At 36.9% G+C, this 25394-nt stretch overlaps 1 protein-coding gene across 1 annotated transcript; it reads left to right on the forward strand.

Annotated features, from left to right (window-relative positions):
- Window positions 1-11044: 11044 nt before the first annotated feature.
- LOC122015777 (peroxidase P7-like) lies at window positions 11045-12328 on the forward strand. Its single transcript, XM_042572839.1, has 3 exons — window positions 11045-11324; window positions 11404-11595; window positions 11717-12328. Exons 1-3 carry the CDS (start codon window positions 11103-11105, stop codon window positions 12272-12274), a joined length of 972 nt encoding a protein of 323 aa, XP_042428773.1. The 5' UTR covers window positions 11045-11102; the 3' UTR covers window positions 12275-12328.
- The last annotated feature ends 13066 nt before the right edge of the window (window positions 12329-25394 follow it).

Raw genomic sequence — 25394 nt, forward strand, 5'->3', positions numbered from 1 at the left:
ATAATATTGCCAACTAAGGAGATGAAAAAATAAAATTCATAAAATATACCATGATATTGTTAATAATTTTTAATCACCTGATGTCATTCTAAATTATCTAAGTTAACACCTTGTAAGTTATCATCGCTAGACTCCATTGGTATATCGACTTTCTCACTGCTAGACATCTTTCCATCATCTATTTCCTTGTAAGTGACATTAACATCTAAAGTAATTGTGATGTAGATTGTATTTCTGAATCAACTGAGTATATATTGACTTCTTTATTTTGAAATGTATCATGGTTTTGGCCAATTATGGTGTTCGGCATTTTTATGGTTGACCGAGGTTTTATCTGACACACTGCTTGTAACGACCCCCCTTCTACTAACTAAGCTGTAAGGCCGAATCGTCACATTATGCTGTGCTAACTATTCCATGACCATCATTAAATCTAAGTTGCGGAACTGTACTATTTAAAATTTTACTAAACTATCATCATTTTTTGGTTCTACATGTGCTAAGGGGTGTAATCTAAACTATTCATGACATATATTACATCCCCCAATGGTCAAGGAACTTAACTAAGAGTTTCTTGCTGATGTCAGACCTCCCAATCGATCCACGGATCGATTGGAATGGCCGGATCGATCCATTGATCGATCCAGATGGCTACTGTATGTGGGACTTATGTTGGATCGATCCAGTGATCGATCCAGCACGCTACTGTGCTCGGGCCAATATTCTGGATCGATCGGCTGATCGATCCAGACTAGCCAATCGATCCAGTGATCGATCCCAGAGCCTACTGTTCGCGACAGAATTTGCTGGATCGATCGGATGATCGATCCAGAAGCCTACTGTTCGTGGCACGAACTCCCCAATCGATCGGATGATCGATTGAGAAGCCTCCAATCGATCGACCGATCGATTGGGGTTTCTGATTTCATACCAGAACTCTGATTTCAGCACTGTTTCGTGCCAAATTCATACACGTGAGTTCTAACATGGCTATAAACATACTAACAACATTTAACTAACATTCTAAGCATGATTACTAACAATCTAAACAGGTCTTTCATGATTCATGCATCAAAATAACTAAAAATGCGGAAATAACGTTATATAAAACTAAAGTTTTAGTTTGCTAGTTTCTCCAAGATCTCTACTCCAGGTTCCTTCCACGCACATCTTCATCATTGCATTGACCTCCAGCCTCCGCTAGTCCATCTTTCCTTTACCTTTATCTGCAGTATAAGGAAAAGAAAGTATCTGTAAGCTTTCGCTTAGTAAGAAACCATCTACCTCACTAAAACATGCAATCGATGCAAATCATGCTTTGAAAACATGCTATTTGAAAAGAACATACTGAATATGCTAAACATGGCATGACATACAACACATAGAAATGAAACTAATCATAGCAATAGAACTAATCATAAACTATCATGTTGTATTAACAGAAAACTAAACTGATATAAAACTGAACTAAGTTAATACTAATCTGATGCTAAAACTGACTGAACTCACATGACTAATTTGTGATGTTTGAAAACTATACTCATAAGTAGATTAAAATAATAATCAAGCTGCTGTTTGGGCCCGGCAACTGTACTTTGCTGTGCGCGCATCCCCAACTAGACCCGGGTTTACAAGTCCCGAATTTAGTAGGGTTACTAGGTTAGCTGAACCTAGGGACGACTATGGGAGTCCAACCCAATGGATATCTAATCCTGTACAATGCCACTGAAAAAAAGTAAAATACTGAACATAGCTAATTATTGATTGTCTTGCTCTTTCTAGGTTATCTGAACCTAGAGCTAGGTTGTCTGAACCTAGAGGCGACTGTGGGAGCCCACCCATTGGACATCTAGTTCCATAAAAGCTGTAGCAAGACCATATGAACTGTAAAAATGCTTCTATTGCATTTATTTAAGCTATTAAAATGCCTAGGATGGCATTTAACTAAGCTAAGTATTTAATCAAACGCTTGGTGTGCGCTAATTCACACCCTATTGCTAAAAATCTGCATACGACTAAAACAATACATACAATCATACGAAAGCTACTTATACTGCAGGTGAGGGGTTTCTTACCTCCTGTTCGGATTTTCTTACGATTCTAATCGCTAGATCTCCGAAGGAGACGATCCTTTCGACGATCTTCTCACGTCCACGCGTTCCTCTCGCGGAGGGGAGCGTCCTCGTGTCGAAGTCGTCGCCGGAAGGTGTCCTTGAAGCCCTAGGAAAGGAACCCTAGGTTTCCTTCTTGTGGTTGGCGCCGAGAGAGGGAGGAGAGGGAGAGGTGGCGTCAGTGAGGGTTTGAGGAGAAGGAATCCCGATCAAAATAAAACCCTTCACTTAATTATTTCTTATTTATACTAAGTGATCTAATTCGGCCCAACTCTAATATAAATTTAATTGCCTCCCTTTCCTTTCAGCACGGTCCTGCTGGGTTCAACTGGTTACTAGAATTATCCGTAAACCATAGGTCTCGGGTTCTATTCTCGCTTAGGCCGTTTTCGTTTTCTATTTGTTTTTGCTACTTCCGCTACTCTAAAAATTCTGTAAAAATATCCTAAAATTCCAGAAAAATCATAGAATATTTCTAAAATTTATTTTGAGAATTTTCGGGCGTTACACTGCTAACCATTTACTAGGTCTTCTTCTCTTTATTGGGTACTCAAGATAGAATACCTGACCATATTGTACAGCAGAGATGAAAGACCCAAACTTGTTGAATCTTTTATTTGCATTAACCTTAACTAAATTGTAGAAATGATACATTCTAATACCTGTTCTTGGAGTTGGATCATACCATGAGCATCTGAACAATACACATCTTTTTAAAGGTAAAGCTGGATACTCAATCTTGATGATTTCCTCAAGTCTACCATAATAATCAAATTAAGTATCATTGTTGTTTATAGATCCTTTTACACAAACACCAGAATTATACATATGTCTTTGTGAATTGCGTTGGGCCTCATGAAATCTGAAGCTATTAACATAATAACTTGAGTGGACTATTATATTACGAAGAGGTCCTAATGCAAGATTTTTTTGTCTTTCATCTTGCACATTTGATATTCTATGGTTGTACGCCTATAGCAGTAGTAACTATATAAATTAGATGCATATATAATACAGTTGCATTATAAAATAAATAATTTAATCGCTAACTTATATAAATTTGAAACCAATATGCAAATTCATCCTCTAACTTGGTCTCTACCTCACTTCCACTTATTGATAGATTTTGTAGATGTAGTTGTTGTTCGTAAAAGCTATCAAAGAAGGTAATTTTAGGAAATATTAGATAGGATGTCAAATATTCTTCAATATTGTATTATATTTATACCTAAACTATTACCTTATGTATGGTTTCACCTCTTCATAGTTTAAGAGTATGTATATTCTCGTAGCATGATATTCTTGCTCATTTAACCGTCTAGTAACAGTTGCACCCGTTGTCTTACTACGAAACTTGAAAATAAAAAGCATCTCTGGGTCTGTTGGTTAAGTATCATCAGAATTGAGAGGACACTTGCAATGTCTCATTTTCACATAAACAGCAAAATAATAAGTGCAAAAGGAAGTTGCTTCTTCAATCAAATATACATTACATATTGATCCTTTAACTTTTACTTTGTTATGAACATTATTCTTTATTTTTTTCAAAAATCTTTCAAATGAGTACATCCATCTATATTGCCCATGACCACCTAGTTGTGCCTAATAAGGTAAATGAACAGGTAGATGTTCTATAGAATCAAAAAAACTAGGTGGGAATATTCGTTCAAGCTTATAGAGTATCATTGGAATGCCTGTCTGAAGCTAAAGCATATCTACAAACATAATAACCCTTGAAGTCAAATCTTTGAAAAAGAGACTCAACTCTATAAGTACGTGCCAAATATTGTTATGAAGTAGATCATGGAATACTATTGGAATTAGTCTTTGCATAAACACATGATAATCATGACTCTTCATTTCAAACATTTTTAACCTATTTGTATCAACACAATGAGACATATTCAAGGCACATCCATTAGGAAATTTGATTGCTTTCAACCAAGTACATAATGCTTACTTACCTTCTTTGTCTATTGTATAACATGCTTTCGGAAATTCCTATTTTTTTAATTCTGATGTAACTCTGGTCTATTTACTAATTGTCTTAATTCATCACATGATTTTGTAGTATCTTTAGTTTTCCCATGAGCATTCATCACAGTATTGAAAATATTATCGAAGAAATTTTTCTCAACATGCATCACATCTAAATTATGCCGAATGAGTAAATACTTCCAATATGATAGCTCCCAAAATATGTTTTTTTCTTCAACCACACTTATTCACTCTAACAATATATTTATTTATATCATCAGAATAATCCTAATATGCTGGAAGAAATCTATAACTGTCAATTTTATCAAGAACTTCTTCACCTGATTTTGATACTAGAGGAAGTTTCCTAATCATTTCATTCCTTTTGAAAATTTTCTTATTTCTTTTGAATGGGTGATCAACTAATAAAATTTTTTGATAATTATTAATTGGGATATCTTTCCACTACAAGACAATGAAAATGCATTAGGCTCACTTATGCAATGTGGACATGCTAACTTGTCAGTCGTGCTCAACCCTGATAATATTGAGTATGCTGGAAAATCACTAATCATCCATAACAAAGAAGCATGCATTATAAAGTTTGATTTACTTTCAATGTCATGAGTCTCAAACCCTACATTCCATAAATTGTTCAGCTTAGCAATTAAAGGTTGTTAAAGAAATATCTATTTGCCCTTTTGGATTATGAGGATTTGAAATAAGCACAGTAAGAAACATGAATTCGTCTTTCATGCACATCCATAGAGGTAAGTTATATGGTGTTAATATAACTGGTCAAGATGAATATTGTTATCCATAACTTCTAAATGGTTGAAATCCATTTACAGAAAGTCTAAGTCTCACATTACGTGATTCCATTGCAAAGGAAAAAAATATTGCATCAAGATATTTCCACGTTGGTGAGTCACAAGGATGATGCATTATATCTCCTTCGTGTATATGATTTTGATGCCACCTCATGTGGCTTGCTGTTGCAGCATATGCATACAAGCGTTGGAGCCTAGCAGTTAATTAATGGGAAGTAATATATGACTACTTTCAAGGGAATATTTTTCTTCTTCTTCCCAGACATACGACTATTCTACTTATAACGAGAGTAATTACATATTCTGCATTCCATAAGTTCCCTATCTTCATTCCAAAAGATCATGCAATTTTGATACAACAATGAATCTTCTCTATCGGCAAGGCAAATCTTTAATCAATTTCTTCGTATTGTAGAAGTTATCAATCATGCAGTTGTCAGCCGGAAATAACTCTGTCATCAATTGACACATTTCATCATAATTTCGTTATGATGTTCTGCCTTCATGTTTAGTAATCTTGCAATAGCTGATAGTTGAGAATGACCAGAAGGAATACCTTCCCATAATTCTCTCTCATTAGCCTTCAATATGTCATACATTTTCTGAACTTCAGGCGTAGTGTTTCCTCTATATTCGATTGATCATATGCATTTATTGCATCGTAAACCTTTGATTGCATTGTATTCACATGCATTGATGATTCCTTTAGAGCAATCAAGTAGGATGACAAAGCAACGAAAGATCCAATTTCTTCAAATACATACAACTCTCCATGACAATACCAGTTGTAATAATTTGGAACAAACCTATACCTACATATATGAGTGTTCACTGTATCCTCATCACGGAAAGTCATATTTTTACATATGCGCTGATTACATAAACACTTTAACTCGACACCATTTAAACATTTTGGATAAGACTTAGCGAAGTTCACAAACTCTTCAACCTCAGTAAAAATTTCTTGATTGATAAATCCATTGTCTAACCTATTATACATCGTCTAAAGTTTATTTATATGCATTGTATCCTAATGGAAATAAAATTTTCAACATGGTTAATCCTGTCAAATTAAGAATAATTATATTTTTGAATATAGTTAATCATGCAAGTAATATCAATATAATAATTATATTCATATTCTAAATATGATAATTATATTTTCGAACGATGCAAACATAATTATATTTTTGCCGATCAGTGCCGGACGCGACCGAGCAATGCCAGACGTGGTTGAGCAGTGTTGGCCGAGCCCTAGCACTGATCAGCTATTGATTGGCCATGACTAATAGTGACGGATAATTAAATATTTTATCGCTATATGTTATATGTACGTGGACTTTATCTTTTGCTTGTAAATCGGAGCGTCATAATTTATTATCAGTCACAATTAGCGACAATCATACATCTGTCGCTATCCCAACAATAAAAATTAGAATTTATCACCCGATTGTTATTATATATATATCCCGTCTAGCCTGTCCCATTGTATTAGCTAGGAAGGCTGAAATATCATTGATATACTTTTGTTTTAAACAAGAAAACTGCTGTGAATGAACATCACCACAATACACGGTTGGCTTAGAGATAAGGTCGAAGAGAGCGTTGACTATAAGGCCCCACTCTTTGGATCTGGTGGAGAGGTCAAAGTAACAGCCAACTTAATCTATCGCCTTCAATTTCTCTTGTTTCTCTCACAAGAATCTATGTAGGACAAACATTCCCCGGTTTGCTAGATTGTTTGTTTCTTCACCAATTTGGTTCGTGTATATATCTTTCTGAGAGATGGCAAATCTTTTTGTTCAGTTATGTGCTGGAAGTTAATCGAAGAAAGAGTATCAACAGAAAGTCAATTCTGACAATATATTCTGATCTGTACATTGTTTAACAAGCTGATAAGATTACGATGAGGAGAGTTGCAATACTAGATGCAACAGAGTTAATAGATTGTCTGTTGCTATCGCCGTCGGGAGAGGTGGAGGATGAAGTTAAGTGCATGAGCCCCCACAGGTCTCTTAATTTATGGATGAATATAATGAAGATGCTGACGTTCGGTTTCATACCTTGTGAATCAGGATAAGATAGTATTAATAGGAGGATTAATATATAAAAGGATATATATTAGAATATTATTGCATTAATGTCAATATTTAACAAAAACAAAAAAAAAGAATATTGCTATGTTATATCTTTTTTGGATATAGATAGTGTTTTGCCTTGTGTAGCTAGGTTAGCTCTTTAATTAGTGCATGAGATTATATTGCTAAGGCCATATATGCTTCTAAACACTAGACTTGGATAGTTAATGGTGGGAATTTGGTTATGATACTAAGGGAGTATTTGGTAGAGGTTCTACCAAGTGCTTCTTAAATTCTAGTTATATGGAAATACTTTTGAGTATTTGTGAATGTTAAATTCTGTTTTAACTTTTATAACTTTTACTCAAAAGTTAGAAGTATGAATTTGATATTTTGTTTTATTTTTATTTTTTTATTTATGGTCTAAAATTAAAAGTTGATATTTATGTCCTTAATAAATTTATCATTTTATATAATTGTTACCACACTTTTGACTTAAGTATTTATTTTATTATAAGTATTATATTTTAGTATAAGTTTTTAAATAATATTTTATATTTTTATATAATTTGCATTTTCAGAATTTTTTATACATATTTTTGTATATTTATATAAATTTTGTCATTGTTTATATTTTTATTTTTTTTAAAATTTTATATATTTTTTCAAATATTCATGTTATAAAAAAAATTAATTTTGATACAATATTTAAAATATATTAATAATTATATAAATACATTATTGATGGTGTATTAAAATTATATTTAGATAATTAAAAAGATTAATTTATATAGTTTAAGGATATTGTTATCATTTAATTAAAAATTAAAATTGGAAGTAATTATTCATCAAACACTCAAATTTTATCTTGTATTAATTTTAATTTTGACTTCTATTTCCAAATTTTTTATACTTTAACTTCTCACTAACTTCAAAATAATCTTTATAAGAATCACTTTTAAATAAGTAAAAGCTCTACTAAACATCACTTTTCAATTTAACTTACCAGAGATCAGAACAAGAGAAGTTAAGCGAAATTGAGAGGACTTGATAGCTAGATTAATAAGGAGAGTTTTCTATTTCAAAGGATGATTACAGATAAAGCAAATAGAGATATGTATTTATAGGTATCCTTCTCTCAAAGAAATGGCTGAGATCAATTAATGATATGCACATTATATATTCAAAAAGATATTAGAGAAAATTGAGACCATAAAGTCAATGGATTAGATTGAAGCCCTGGGACCAGAAAGTCAGGAGAACTAGGGACAAAATGATGATAATTGTTGATCTACAAAATTGAGAGGAAAAAAAACAAGGAAATACTTAATTTAATTTGTGTGTAATATATTTTCATATATGTGGTGCATCATGCATGCGACATGCCCAAGGGGCCGGGCAAGCTAGTTGTGCACTCTTCATGCATTGAGTTGCCGACACATTGTAACCCTTTCCCTAACTCATTAATTAATCTCCAACTACTACCTGCCTCTATGATCACTTGCATAGGATATATCCAACTCATTGCCAATTCATTAAGCTTTTGTTTTTTCTTTAATTTTGCTTTGTGATGGGACACCGATCACAAGCAAAAGATTATATATATATGTATATATATATATATATTCAAAGAAGTTAATTTTAAAATCAACATGATCTAACAATTTTACTTTTAGCTATTTTTTAGGGGTACAATTGGATGTTAGTCTTGCTAAGTTGATATTGTGGTTAATTTTGATGAGAGTTATAAGTTTATAATCTCATGTTGGATTTGAATGGGACTCGCTGGAATCAATTATAACTCACGAACAGGATTGCCATGCTATATTTCATACTAGTGACATATTATAGGTTGTTCATGTTAATTAATTAGCTTGTTATTAATTAGGAGAAAGTGGGTTTTTTTTTTGTCATTGATTAGGAAGGACCATGAATTGTATGACAATTTATACTAATTTGTTTTCACCTCGATTATGCTGTGTTTAGGGTTTAGGGTTTAAGAATATCTGTTTTTATATAAAATTTAACATCTGATGCTTCTCGTTGGATATGTAGGTTAATGACCAAAAAAATAACTCCCATCCCCGTACCAGTGATCACTGTGGTCATTAATGTAGCCTCGGTGAACCTGCTCATCTCGAGGTCCTTTTATAAGTATGCATGCCTGTTCGGTCGATTGATCTTTCTATCGGTTGACTGAATCCTTTGCTTTCCTTCTTTGTCGAGATTTGATTTTCACTCATTTATGAACATTTATTATTCAGTCGACTGATCACCTTGTTTGGTCGATTGAACAGAACAGTTTCCCTATTCATCGAGATTCGCCATTAATTCTCCATTAATGCATTAATTATTCGGTCGACCAATCCCCGGATTTGGTCGACCGATCAATTTGACTTCCATGTTTGCTTTGACGTGATCTTACCAATTGTTCTATATCAACCTGGTCCAGTCGATTGAAATTGTCGCCCTCTTCTCTATCCCTATAAGGTTCGACAGCCTTTAAGGGGCCCACTAGGCCCCAACCTTTGTGATATATTTGAGAAAGCTCATTCGAGTTAAACATCTCCTTTGCAATTTCGTCCCCTATCCAAGTATAAGCTAAGGACATCTCTAACCGATTAGAGTTCTACATGAGTTTTTTTTATGATTTCAATATGTCACATCAATATTATAAAAATTTATTGAAACATCTCTAATAATTAGAGTTCTAAGTGAGATTTTTTGTGATATAATTCATAACATATAATTGCATGACTTTATGCATATTAAGTCAATTTAAAAACAAAAGAGCATATTTAAATTTTTACTATACTCTTAAACTACAAACCTTAAACCTTACCTCTATAATGATTAAGCTTCTTTTGATTTTATAAACCTCTTACTAATCTAGCATTGGAGATGCCCTAAAACATCTCCTAAATAACTCCGTTCGGGCAAGCCGACCTCTATGAGCTCCGTCGATGGCTCTCTCTCTCCTTAGCCCTTGTGCATAGCAGTTCTGATCCACAATAGGAACTCTACCGAGCGGGTCTTCTTCAACCTCAACCTCAACCTCTGACACTTCTGACCGGCGCAGTATAACCCTAGCGAGGCAACCTACGCCTAAGCAACACTTTGCTAACGGCCTGACAGTACCAGAGCTAGGTACCCAACTACTATCACCCCTAATCCCCTATATCACTCCGCTCAGTCAGACTACTCACGGCGCTACACTCGTGCGGTTGTCTATCTGGCTCGTACAGTAGCCTGCAAGTCCCATGTGGCAGTCCACGTGGAGAGTCCTTCACAACGGCTATATAAGATCCGACCACAATAAATGAAGGTATCATCTTCTCCTGCTCAGAGGCTGCTCTTTTCTTTCGAGCTACTAGTTTTTCTTCATGCTCATGCCCCCGGGAGCTTTCGGAGGGGTCACGCGGCCACGTCGACGGCGACGTGCTTTGACCAGCACGAGACCGAGACCCGAGTGAACACAGACCTGTGCGCCACTGTAGCTCTGAGGAAAGGAGGGGCCCGAGCGTACGTACGGTACGGAAGTAGCACCATCAGTCACATTATTGTGCTAGTATTTTTCGGCTACAACAATATTACTAATATATAAAAAGAATACTTTATTCTTTCTGTTTCTCTTCTTTGAATCATGACGATGTAGAAATTTTGGCAGTTGACTGGCTACGGGCAACTCATCCATAAAGTCCATCCGTGACAGCATTTGAGCAAGTTGATTCGTCTTTTGCATATATAGATATATAGTTAACCTAACAGTCGTTGTTTAACTAGAGGGCAGTTCAACCTTTACGTGCGTCTACACTAATTAACATCACAAAGAAACTTGGAGCCACCTGAAGCTTAACCTAATGGCGAGTTTTTCAAAGTACGTCCACTCTCATGCATAGATATATACATCATCATTGAGACCCGCCAACTGCATGCCACTTTATGATTTCATTAACTCGACAAAAATATTTTCTATATAGCTTAAATATTGACCACCAAAGAACCTATATATATATATATACAAGAGAAGTCTGTTTAGAGAGTACTACAACATACACATCGAATTAGCTAGTGTTTCATTAATTAAGCTCGTAATTAATTAGTTCATGGCTTTCTCTTCCAGCAGAATATTGCTCGGATTGTTCCTGCTCTGCAGCAGCAGTGTGGTTAGATACGTTCATGCCCAGTTCCTGTCGCCTGACTTCTACAATAGCAGCTGCCCGGGGCTGGTGAGTATTGTGCAGGAAGAGATGAGGAGCGCGGTGGCGGCGGAGAGCCGGATGGGTGCGTCCGTTTTGCGACTCTTCTACCACGATTGCTTCGTCAGCGTACGTATACATGTATATGCATGCATGCATGCGATTAATTAATGTGAATATATTCATGGTTACGTTCCTAATCGACCAGGGCTGTGACGCGTCGGTGCTTCTGGACGACACGCCGGCGTTCGCAGGCGAGAAGAACGCGATTCCCAATGCTCAGTCGCTGCGCGGCTACGAAGTGATCGACGGCATCAAGGAGAAAGTGGAAGCGGCGTGCCCCGCCATCGTCTCCTGCGCTGACATCCTCGCCCTCGCGGCGAGGGAAGGCACCATCCTGGTAATCGATTTTGTCTCGCGCGTTTTTTTTACAAATTAAGATTTAGAATTTGATTAATTTGTGCGAATTTAATTTGCATGGGAAATTAATTAGATTGTTTGGTGCATACGTATGTATGTAGCTCGGAGGACCGAGTTGGATGGTGCAGCTCGGCCGGCGTGACGCGACGACGGCGAGCCAGAGCGCGGCGAACAAAGAGCTCCCCTCTCCCTCTGCTACTCTCAACGGCCTCATCTCCCTTTTCGTCTCCAAGGGCTTCAGCGCGCAGGACATGACCGCGCTCTCCGGGGCCCACACCCTCGGCTTTGCCCGTTGCGTCAACTTCCGGTCCCGCCTCTACGGCGACGCCGACGTGGATCCGGCCTTCGCGGCCCAGCGCCGGCAGAGCTGCCCGGCCGCCAGCGGCTTCGGAGACGATAACTGGGAGCCGCTGGACGCGCAGAGTCCGGCCGGGTTCGACAGCGCGTACTACCAGAACCTGATGCTCCGGCAGGGGCTGCTGCGGTCCGACCAGGAGCTCTTCAACGGAGGCTCGCAGGACTCGGTGGTGACGATGTACAGCAACAACGCGGCGGCGTTCAGGAACGACTTCGCGGCGGCGATGGAGAAGATGGCGGGGATGAGCCCGATGACGTGGCCGAGCGGGCAGATCAGATTAAACTGTAGGAGGGTCAACTGACAATAATAATAAGTATTATTATTATTACTGTTATTATTAAATCGCACGCCTTTGTTTATATGGCAATATATTTTTGTTTTGGTGTTTGATTTCTACTATTAAGACTTTTGTCATCCTGAGTTCCAAAATGCTGTCGATGGGGAAAACGTCATTTTGATCCTCGGATTTTGTTGAATTTTTAAAAATGTTCTTAATTTTTAAGGCAAAAAAGGGAACCCAAATTAAAAAAAAAAAGAAAATCAAAACCCAAAGTTTACTACATTTATTTATTCTCCGTGATATGGTGGTAAAGTGAGCCTACCAAGTAGGTGTCAAAGGTGGAGATAATAGTTGACATGAAGGTCAAGGTCAAAGCGATCAAAGGCAGGAAGGCACCTGGTCACAAAAGTTGGCCGAGCGGGCGGTAACGAGTCGACCAGACCTAAAGGGTCCGTTCGGCTAGGAGGCTCGTCTGGGCAGATTGCTCATCCGACAGGGACAACGATGGAGAGGACATCAAATGCTTAACTATGACGACCCTACAAAGGCTAGTTCGACCAAAACGCATGACCGATCGCGAGAGAAACGACCTACCGAGCTGAGCAACCGTGGAGAAGAACGATTGAGATTGACCGGGAAGGGAATCCTGGCCGAGCGGCTCCCCCGCTCGGCCAAACAATGGGACCTCTTACCTAGCTCATTGTATCCTTCTGGGAGTTGGTGCCGTCGACAGCAGGGCATGGCCAACAGGCAAATTGTACGACGGAAGCTTCCATTGTCATGTCAGAGATTTGCATGCCCTGTTAAGGAATGGTGTCAAAGACACTTTTCTGACATGTCTTTTCAAATGATAGTTGGGAAACATGCACGTATCTTGAGAAGCGTGCACGTTTGTTACTGGAGCACTATATAAGGGAAGGGTCATGTACCGGCGAAGGTATGCATTATTTGTGCTAGAGCTCCTATTGTTGCTACAGTTCCTTGTTGTCTTTTCTACTATTCTGGTGACTGACTTAAGCATCGGAGGGCCAACGCTGGGGACCTCTTCCCTGGACCAACACTGATGTTCTTTGTGTTGTATAGTGGAGCGGAGTCTTCACTTGGTCAACTGAGGAGCCACATCCCCATCCAGCCGTCTTTACCGTTTTCAGACAGGATCATATTGTAGGATCAGAAATTCGCTAGAGGGGGGGGGTGAATAACGATCGTCGAAAATTTGATTTAAAACTAAGTTACGTAGCGAAAAATGGAAGCAAAAAGACAATGCTAATATAAGTTGTTTTTTACTTAGTTTGGAGCCTTCGACGACTCCTACTCCAAGGTTGCACTCGTCGAGTGCTTTCGTTGAACAATTCACTAATAGTTCGAAATTGTTATAGATTTCAAGTACAAGAACTACAAAATAGTGTTACCAACAACAAAAGAAAAGGATCTTGATCGCCGGGAGCTTCACAGCGTCGCAGGAGCTTTTTCGGAGTACTGAGCAGAAGAGAAAGTCGTAGTAGTTGTTGTTTAGAAGATCTTGGTCGAAGGCCTTTAAATAGATCCATTCCGAGCGCCTGGAACCCCTCCGGGCGCCTGGACCACATGGCTCGGCCAATCGATGTGCTCTATGTTAGCTTGTGGATAATTCTTCGTGTTCGGGCGCCGGACTGCCTAGGTGCCTGCGGCCCCGTGTGGGTGAGCTTGGTCCGGGCGCCCAGACCCCTTTCTTCAGCTTCTCCTCTTGCAAGAAAAGGCTAGTCCAGACAATCGAAAAATATATTTGATCTTGTAAAATAGAGTGATCTTGTCCGAGAGTCGAGGTGATGGACGTTGGGGGACGTGGCGGTCCTGTTGACTATTGGCGGACTCCGAGTCGGAGAGACCTACAACCACAATAGCGTCAGTGCCGAGCCAGGGAGGGATTCCTCGGCGGTGGCCCTTCGACGTTCAAGTCAGTCATCGGCGATGTGGGAGCAGAGAAAGAAACGGATCGAAAGAAGCAGAGTAACAGTAGCTACAGTAATCTTCGCATACCTCCGCTGAAGCTTGGTGGTCCTTATATAGGGCTACCGAGAGCACGCGCGCATGCTTTTTGAGGTGTGCACGCTTCTCAAAGCTTTCCCTAAAACGACCTACCAGGAAAGTGTCTCTGACACCATACCTCAATGACCCGAGCATATCTCTGACATGACAGTGGAAGTTTCCATCATACGATCCTCTACCCTGCCATACCGCCAACCATGCCGTCTGTCGGTGGCACGAGTTCCCACAAAGATATCGATTGATTCTCCTTTTGTCATTTAGTGGACCGAGCGGGATGGCCGCTCGGTCATCCCTCAACCATCCGAGTGTCTGGCCCTTGGGCCGAATGGGGTGGCCGCTCGGCCAGCATCCCACTATCTGAGCTCCACTGTTGTGTCGAGATACATCTAAGTGACTGCTCGGTTGCGCTCCCGCTTTGCCAGTTCTGAGGTTCGACTTAAATCCGAGCGAGATGGTCGCTCGGCGTGTGCCTCGCCGACACATGGTTTTCTGAGCGCCGGAAGCTCGATACACGACCGAGTTGTGGTGACATTGAGTTGATATTGGCTTGGCTATCCTTCACCCCGGTCGGGCAAGTGGGTTGCCCGACCGGCCCACGATACAGAGACGTTGACCGTCCAGACTTTGACTTCCATCGTGGCAACGACCCTCTGAAGGGTGGGCCCTTATCATCGGATCACAGGGGCGTTAACCATCCAGACTTTGACTTCCATCGTGGAAATGACCCTCTGAAGGGTGAGCCCTTATCACCGGATCACAGAGTTAGCACAGCATAATAAAATATGAGTATTAATTAGATCCCGTCTTCAAGAGACCAGGACCTAGTCAAGTCCTCAACTTAGGTTTCCCAAATGGACCTAAGTTGGATCGACGCCTACAGTTCCCTCAATGGGGAACGCGTCCTCACTGGATCTTTCCTCCAGTTACTTACTTTCACTTACCACTTGCAGTCACTTGACTTGCCTCTGACCCACTAGGTCTTACTGCCAGTTGTCAGGTCCGTTGACCCAACTGGACTTCGACCTGTTGTTAGATCCTGCAGACCCAACCGGACTTCCCGCCGGATATCGAGTCTTGCAGACCTATCTAGACTTCCATCAGCTATCAGGACCCGTGGACCTAGCTGGATTTCAGCCTGGTGTCAGGTCCTTCAGACAATCAACTCATGTAAACTTGGTAGAAATGTTAGACAACAAAACACTCTAACTTCAGCCGGATTCTCAAGAACTGACGACCTGGGGTTTACCTCGCCATGCGCTTATGGTCTGTGTACCTATATGAACCTCCCTCCATATCCGTGGGGCCGACACTAGGGGGGCCGCTAAGGTAGCGAATCTACCTTTTTTAAACCCCTTGTCATTTATCAAAACATGAGTTGGATCATTAGTGCAAATTGTACCAACAATCTCCCCTTTTTTGATACAATGACAACCTCGGTTAAAGTTAGAAAAAAAATAATATTGAGACAAAAAATAAACAAATGATTATTTTTGTTTTACATTTTTTGTTGTTTTTCTACAGTAACCCTTACCCTCCCCCTTTGACATTCATAAGGGTAAAGGAAATGCAAACACATAAATAATGTCAGACAATAATGAAAAAAATAACTGAAGGTAGTGCTTTGTATATCTCAGACTTAGGGAGAGGTTTGAAGTCAATATTTAAAACAAAATTTCTAAGGAAAATTAAAATATTTGAGTAGATTTCCAAAAACTTTGTAAGTAAAGTTATGAGGAAACTTCATAAATTTCTAAGTAAAATTTGTCAAAATTTTCAAAATAATTTTAAAGAATATTTTTCTAAAAAAAAGATTGAAAATATTTTCAAAGGTAAAAAAATCTTTTAAGGAATTATTTTTAGGAGCGTTTTTGAAGTAGAGCTTTTTTTTTTTAAAAAAAAACTATTTTTCTAAGTAAACTGTTTTAAGTGTAAAAATTTTTAATTTAAATTTGTCAAAAATTTCCTAAGTAAGAATTTTAAAGTTATTTTATAAAATTTTTCTAACAAAAATTATAGTACTTGCAAAGTAATTTAAAAGACTTTATAATTTTATAAGTAATATTGAATGAAGTTTTTAAAAGATTTCAAAAGCAACAACTTTTCAAAACATTTTAAAGCTATTTTTCCAAATAATTTCAAAAATATTTTTGTAGAATATTTTCAAGGAACCTTCCAAGAGGTTTGTACTTTTCTAAAAAGTATTTTTAAAGTACTTTTAAGGACATACCGTTTTAAGATTAATTTTTAAAGTACTAAAAGAAACAAAAAAAAAGATTTTGGGAAAAAAATAAAATTATTTTTAAATTGTTTAGACAAATTCTCCCCCTTAATATGATATCTTTATTTGGAAAATAATCATTCAATTACTAATATCTTTAATGCATGTCTAACCATTAGTTACTAACTATCTACCAGAAGAAAGAAATGTTAACTTAGTTAGTCAGGTTAAGCAAGATTTGATCGAACTTATTGTTTATTAAGGAGGATTACTTAACTTGATCACTGTATTATGGTGTTTTCGCCCAGACTTATGTTGATGTACTGATATAAATATCTTAAGTCCAGGCAAGAGGCCTATGCATCTCACACCATTCTATATTTTTGAATACACAACCAAGGTAGACTTAGTGTGTTTATGAGATACTCATTTTCTAGATCTATAGGATCATGCTTTCTATGAATTTGATCTAAACTAAGGCTAAAATAATTTTGCAACACTAGAGAAATAAAATTTTTTAGAAAGCATAAGTAAATACTTTTCCTAGAATTTGCAAATCATTTAAAAATTTATTTTTAAAAGTCCTAGTCTATCATGCACATTCCCAGTCGTCTTCCTAAATTATTGAATTCAGATTCTAGTAGTGGCTTGGTGAAAATATCAGCTAAATTTGACTTGGACTCAACATAGTTGATTCAATGTCTCCTTTGGCGATGTGATCTCTAATAAAATGATGTTTTATTTCAATATATTTGGTTCTTGAATGATGCACTGAATTTTTGGTTAAGTTGATTGAACTGACATTATCAATAAGGATTTTTACATTTTTATATTCTAAGTTAAAGTCTTTTAATGTGTGCAGCACCCATAATAATTGTACTACACAATCACTCATTGCTATGTACTCGACTTCAGTAGTAGATAAAGCAACACAGTGTTATTTTCTACTAAACCAGCTGACAAGTGATGATCCAAGTAATTGCCATCTACCACTTATACTTTTACGATCTAGTTTACAACCAGCATAATCGGAGTCTGAGTAGCCTATTAGTTCAAAATTAGGTGTTCTAAGATACCAAATTCCTACATTTGGTGTTCCTTTTAAATATCTATTTTTTTTTTTACATTGGTTAAGTGGGATTCCTTAGCATAGGTTTGATATCTAGCACATATGCTAGCTGCAAATAAGATATCAGGTCGACTTGCAGTTAAGTATAAAAGACTACCTATGCCACTCCTATAGTATTTTAGGTCCACAGGTTTTTCATTTGGATCACTATCTAAGGTTGTGTTAGTTGTCATTGGTGTTTTTATTTCTTTTGTATTTTCTATTCCAAAATTTTTAAGTAATTCTTTGATGTATTTTTATTGGTAAACATAGTTTCCTTCATTAGTTTATTTAATCTGTAATCCTAAAAAGTAAATTAGTTTACCTACTAGGTTCATTTCAAATTCTTATTCCATTAAGGTTATAAATTCTTGTAAAAATTCTGAGTTGGTTAAACCAAAGATTATGTCATCTACATATACTTAGGTCGGCTATAAAGATATCTTGTTTGACTGACTTTACAAATAGAGTTGGATCAATTTGATCTTAGTTGAACCCTTTGGAGATTGGTAGGAGGTCAGCTATTCATACCAAGCCCTAGGTGCTTGTTTAAGACCATATAAGACTTTCTTAAGTTTAAAGATATGGTTAGGATTATCTATACTTTCAAACCTAGGTGGTTGACCTACATAAACCTCTTCTTTTATTAGTCTATTTAAGAAGGCGGATTTAACATCTATTTGATAAAGCTTAAACCCTTTATAGGTTGTATAGCTCAATAGCATTCTAATTGACTCAAGTCTGACTACTGGAGCTTATGTTTAGTCATAGTCAAGTCCCTTAACTTAACTAAACCCTTTAACTACTATCTTAGCCTTGTTTCTAATAATTTCCCCATTTTCACTTAGTTTATTTCTGAATACCCATTTTGTTTCTATTACCTTTTTATTATCAGGTAGTGGTACTTGTTGGTTGCTACTCGGAAAACCTAGAGGTTCCACTGTACAAAAATTTTGTACAAAGGTCTGAACCTTTTCCTAGCTACCATGTGTTCTTTTAAATTAAATTTTGGATCGCCTGCGGAACTTAACACGTTTGATCCAAAACTTAATCTATTTGTTCTTTAAGGTTTAGACTTGGATCTCCTACAGAACTTAACATGTTTGATCCAAATCACCTAAGTTATTAATTCCATTAAATATTAATTTCCATAATTGGTTCCCAGTACTGACGTGGCGAGGCACATGACCTTCTTGGATATGGGAACAACCACCACCGACTAGACAAAACCTTTTATGGAAAGCTAATATTTAATTTCCTAAAATAACTTTAGGTCAACCAAAAAGAACAATCAAATCACAAGGAAAAGAAAAATAAAAGAACACAACTTCGAAAAACATATTCGAAATACTAGAATCGTAAGCCTCTTGTATTTGGTATTATTTCCATAAATAACTAGCATGATGCGGAAAGGAAAAATTACTAGTTATACCTTCTAAAAAAATCTCTTGATCTTCTACCGTATTCTTCTTCTAACCTCGGGCGTTGTGTGGTCAACGATCTTCCGAGATGAGAACCACCAAGCACCTTCTTCTTCCTTGCAAGTTTCGGCCACCACAATTCTCCAAGAGAAGTAGAGGTCCGGCCACCACCACCAAGCTCCAAGGGATGCAAGAAACAAAACCACCTTTCTCTCCTTCTTCTCCTAGCTAGAACCGGCCACCATCAAGAGCTCCAAGAGAGGTTGCCGCCGGCCATAAGAAGAAGAGAAGAGGAAGAAGCTAGGGCCGGCCACCAAGGAGGAAAAGAGAGGAGAAGAATAATAGAGTTGATCACCCGTGAAGGCACCTCTACCCCCTCTTTTATAATCCTTGGTCTTGACAAATAAGGAAATTTTAATAAAAAATTCCTTAATTCTTTTGTCATAAAAAAGAAAAATTATTTTAATTAAAAAACAATTTTCTTCTTTTAATAATAATGGCCGGCCACTTCTAATTCCCCAAAACAAGGAAAATTTAATTCACACAAGAATTAAAACTTCCTAATTTGTTTCTAGAAATTTATAAAAATTTCTCCAATAATTTTATCCTTCATGATTGGTTAATAAAAGGAAATTTTATAAATTAAAATTCTTCTTCTAAACATGTGGATAATTTCCAAAAGGAAAGTTATCTCTAGAAATTAAAATCTCTTTCAATCTACAAATAAGGAAAGATATCAAATCTTTTCTTAATCTTTGTAGAGACTAATAAAAGAGAATATTTAATTTTAAACTTCTCTTTTAAATTATTATCATGGTTAAAAGGAAAGTTTTCTTAAAATAAAATCTCCTTTCAATCTACAAATAAGGAAAGATTTCAAATCTTTTCTTAATCTTTTATAGAAAGCTTTAAAAGGAAAGATTTAATTTTTAAACTCTCTTTAAGAAATAATTTTAATAAAAAATCTTTTTTAATATGATGTGGTCAGCCACCTAAACTTGGGCTCCAAGCTATTGGCCGGCCACCTTAAGGCCAACTTTTAGGCTTGGCCGGCCCTAAGCTTGAGCTTCAAGCTTAGCTTGGCCGACCCCTATTGGTTGGGTAAGAAGGTGGGTATGTGGTGGGTATAAATCTCTATATACAAGAGGCTACAATAGGGACCGAGAGGAGGAATTGGTTTTGGTCTCCCGATGAAATTAAGCTTCCCGTGTTCGCCCCGAACACACAACTTAATTCCATCAATAATAATTCATTCCACTAAGGAACTATTATTGAACTACCGCACCAATCCCAAATTACATTTTGGGCTCCTTCTTATTATGAGTGTGTTAGTCTCCCTGTGTTTAAGATGTCAAATGTCCACTAATTAAGCGAGTTACTGACAACTCATTTAATTAATATCTTAGTCCAAGAGTAGTACCACTCAACCTTATCGTCATGTCGGGCTAAGTCCACCTGCAGGATTTAACATGACAATCCTTATGAGCTCCTCTTGAGGACATTCTCAACCTAGATCACTAGGACACAGTTTTCTTCTATAATCAACAATACACACTATAAGTGATATCATTTCTCAACTTATCGGGCTTATTGATTCATCGAACTAAATCTTACCCATTGATAAATTAAAGAAATAAATATCAAATATATGTGCTTGTTATTATATTAGGATTAAGAGCACACACTTACATAATAACTGAGGTCTTTGTTTCTTTATAAAGTCAGTATAAAAGAAACGACCTCTAATGATCCTACTCAATACACTCTAAGTGTACTAGTGTAATTATATAGTTAAGATAAACTAATACCTAATTACACTACGACCTTCCAATGGTTTGTTCCTTTCCATTATGGTTGTGAGTTACTGTTTATAATTTATAAGGTACTGATAACATGATCCTCTGTGTGTGACACCACACACCATGTTATCTACAATAAAAATTAATTGAACAACTACATTTATCATAAATGTAGACATTTGACCAATGTGATTCTTATTTCTAGATAAATGTTTATACCAAAAGCTAGGCTTTTAGTATACACTCTAACAATCTCCCACTTATACTAAAAGACTAAGCTGCCATATCTGCTGCCATACATCTGATTCCCAACCCTTCAACATGTCCATCAAAAGCTATCGCCTTAAGGACCTTAGTGAAAAGATCTATAGGTCATCATCTGATGCATTCTAGGCGGCAACAACTTCTCCTCGTTTATACGATTTCTCGTATTGGGTAGTACTTGCGCTCTATTGTGTTTACTTGCCTTATAGACTCATGGTTTCTTCGAGTTTGTTACTGCATCATTATTATTATAATAAATTGTAATAATCTTTGGACAAACTAGAAATCATATCTAAGTCTATCTTGAGGTAATTAAGTCATTCAACTTTTATGGTTTCCTCAGAGGCTTGCCATATACTAAGCTTCTATGGTGGAGTCCAGAAAAATACATATGCTTATCACTCTTCCATAGTTATGACTTTACCTCCTAAAGTAAACACAAAACCCCGATGTTGACTTATTATTATCCCTATCCGATTGGAAGTCAAAATCCATGCAACCCACAGGGACCAAATTAACTGCCTTGTAAGCTAGCATATAATTTCTAGTTCCTCTAAGGTACTTTAATATATGCTTTACTGCAGTCCAATGTCCTTGTCTAGGGTTACTTTGATATCTGCTAACTATGCCCTTGGCAAAACAGATTTCTGATCTCGTGCATAGCATACATTAGGTTGTCTAACTGCCGAAGCATAAAGAACTGCCTACATGTTCTCAATCTCCTTTGATGTCATCGGAGACATCTCTTTAGATAAAGACACTCCATGCTTAAAAGGTAAGAAACCTTTCTAGGAGTTTTGCATGCTTAAAATGAGCAAGGATTTTTCCGATGTATCAAGCTTGGGATAAGTAAAATATATTTTTTCTTGCGATCCCTTATTACTTTGATCTCAAGAATATATACATTCTCCCAAGTCCTTTATATCGAATTGTTTGGACAACCATACCCTTACTTCTGACAACATTTTAATATTGTTTCCAACTACCAAAAATGTTATCTACGTATAGTACAAGAAATACCACCACGCTTCCATCACACCACAAGACTTATCCGGTTACTAAATCCATAGATTTGGATTACTTTGATAAACCGGATGTTCCAAGACCTTGAAGTTTTACCTCAGTCCATAGACTGATTGAGCTTGCACACAAGATGCTCTTAGCCCTTTGCAATGAACCCTTCTGGTTGCTTTATATGGATGCTTTCTTCAAGACTTCCATTAAGGAATGTTGTCTTGACATCCACTTGCCAAATAGATAAAAGAATCCGGATAGACTTAAGCATGGCTACCAGTGAAAAAGTTTCCTTTTTCATCAAGCCTTGCTTTGAAAGTTACCACCTTCCTGTCTATCCCTCTTTTCCTATTATAGACCTTTTTACACCCAACGGCTTTTACACCATTTGGTGATTCTACAAGCTTCCAGATTTTATTAGAATACATATATTCTAATTCTGTTATTCATTACTCTTTGCCAAGATGCTGCATCTTTATCTTGGAGTACTTCATCATATGACTGGAGATCAGGTTCATGTCCTCCAGGGATCGAATCCAAAAACTCTCCCAAAACATGAACCTATTTAGGTTGCCTAACAACCCTCCCACTACGATAAGGCACTTTCTGCAATTGTGTATCATATGTGATACGTGTTGCAGTTTTCTTGTGGTATCTCATCTTGTACAGTTGGTACTAGGTTAGACATGTCCTTTATTATTTCCTTAAGAACAAATTTACTTATGAGCACGTGGTTCATTATATAGTCCTTTTCTAAAAATCAGTCATTGATGCTAACAATGACCTTCGATTTTAAGACTATAAACCTACTTTTGTTTATCTAGGATAACTTACAAACAAGTGAACTCCTATCCAACTTATCATTATCTCTCTTTAACATATGTGCTAGATTACCCGAATCCGAATATGCTTCAAAATAGGCTTACGCCTATTCAGCAATTCTATATGAGTAGAGAGTTATGACTTGGAAGGCACTATGTTCACTTTCATTTTCAGAGTTTATCCTTAAAACAAATTTGGTAATTTTCTGAATAACTCATCATCTATCTAATTATTCCATAAGAGTTCTTTACTTTCTTTCTACTACACCATTCTGTTGGGGTGTACCAGATGCAGTTAGTTGGGATTGAAATCCAACTTCTGATAAGTGACTCCTAAAATCTCTCAAGAGGTACTTGCCACTACGATCTTCCATAGTGACTTTTTACTTTATTCCTCCGCATCAACCTTGTACTCTTTGAACTAATCAAAGTACTTAGTCTTGCGGTACATTAAGTAAATTTATTTGTATCTTGAATAGTTGTCTATAAATTAGACAAAATATTCAATACTACCTCTTGTTTGGATAGTCATAGGATCACACAAATCAGAATGAACCGATTTCAACATATCTTTGACTCCATACCCCTTGGACTTAAAAGCTTCTTGGTTATTTTCCTTCCAAGTAAGACTCGCAGGTTGGAAAGATTTCCACTACCAATGAACCCAAAAGTTCATCAGCTACCAATGAATCCTACTTAAGTATAACCTAGCTTTAGGTGCCAAAGATATAATTGGTTCATTTCCGAAGGTTGCTTTCTCTTAAAATTAGAAGATGTGTTACTAATTCCATTTGTTGCATCGTGAGAGTTATTGGATTATAAATTGTCAACCATCATACCAGAATAGATAACTTCCCTATTTTTCTTGATAACAATTTTGTTATCAAAATAGACACAATATCTATAATAGTTTAGAAACTGAAATCAGGTTCTTTCTAAACTTGGTACGTAAAGACAATTACTTAAAATCCATATTTTATTCTTATCAAAGGATAAACATCTCCCACTGCAACAGCTACCACTTTTACAGTAGTGCCCATGTGGACGGTGATTTACCTTTCATTTAGTTGTCGGGTTTCCTGGAACCCTGCAATGAATTGCAGACATGATTAATGGCATCTTGTATCTACACTCCAGGTTCTGGTAGATAATACCACTAGGCATGTTTCAACTAATGAATTAAATACACCTAAATTGTTCTTAGTTCTAAGAAGACAGTCTACCTTAATGTCCAAGTCCTATTTCCAATCATTACAATTGGGACTACTAAGTCTTTTCTATAGTATGACTACTAGGGATTGACAAACATCCTAAGAATCTCAAAATATTTGGTCAAGATCAACTCCTTAAAATCTCCATGAATTTTGTGTATACAAAATCGAAGAGGAGATTTTATTCATTAATTTTATTATCTCGTCAACTTTACTTTATAACGAATAAAATTAATAGTTGATCTATCTTTGATCAAATATTTGGTCAAAACTCTTTGAATTTAAAATAACATTGATTCCTCAAACAATATTATTTAAATTTACCAACACCTCAAACACCGTGAATTTTGCATGCCACGTTAGTGTGGACGTATACAAATTCATCATTTGTAAGAGGAGGGTTTTACCCATTGACTATCTTGTCAATATAACTTTTGACAAATAAAATTACCTCAAACACCATGAATCTTGTATGCCACGTTAGTGTGGACGTATACAAATTCAAACATTTGTAAGAGGGGTTTATTAATTTTATTATATTGCCAATCTAGTTTTATGACAAATCAATAGTTGATTTCCTTTTGGTCACACAAGTGATAGTAGTGACTCCGTTGGGGAGGATACTATTAAATGTGTCTAAGTGTATACCATTACTTGACACTAAGTCCATTAATAAGATTATGCCCCTTCCGTTGGGGAAGATCACACGCTCTTAATTAACTTCCTATAGTCATCCAAAAATGGAAGTCTGTTCTAGTGATCCACAAACAAGCTCATCCGTTATGGAGGAAGGCACTCAGAGCCAACGCGCAAGCTTGTTTGCATCACTTACAAACCAGTAATGGAGACCATGGGATTTACTTAAAAATCTCTCTCCCACTTAGTTATTTATAAATGAGGAATTTTAACTATGCTAGCCTACTAAATATGCATACTAACAAGCACACACAACACAGCATAAAAAGCAATAAATAGAAAAACTAATTTTCAACTATTATGACTTTTATCTATTGTTGTCCTCCGTGTGTCACCAAACCTAGCTGCTGCCATCTTTGGCCACTGCCACCGGGTCTAGTTGTCGCATCCATCTTGCTCCTTGTTCCACTGCGCCTCTGGTCCTTAAAAGGTTCCACGCCTTGCAAGACTCGATCCGCGACATAAATAGAATTTTACATTTTTCGATCCTATATTCCTCGAAGGAATGTACATGTATCTAGATCAAAAAATAAAATCCTAATAAAACTAAATACAGCTCCT

Source organism: Zingiber officinale, chromosome 1B (genome assembly GCF_018446385.1).
Source record: "Zingiber officinale cultivar Zhangliang chromosome 1B, Zo_v1.1, whole genome shotgun sequence".
NCBI lineage: Eukaryota > Viridiplantae > Streptophyta > Magnoliopsida > Zingiberales > Zingiberaceae > Zingiber > Zingiber officinale.

Coding starts and splice junctions, on each gene's coding strand:
- LOC122015777 (XM_042572839.1), top strand. CDS start 11,103: ATGGCTTTCTCTTCCAGCAGAATATTGCTCGGATTGTTCCTGCTCTGC. Junction 11,325..11,403: donor ACCACGATTGCTTCGTCAGC/GTACGTATACAT, acceptor CTAATCGACCAG/GGCTGTGACGCGTCGGTGCT. Junction 11,596..11,716: donor CGAGGGAAGGCACCATCCTG/GTAATCGATTTT, acceptor GTATGTATGTAG/CTCGGAGGACCGAGTTGGAT.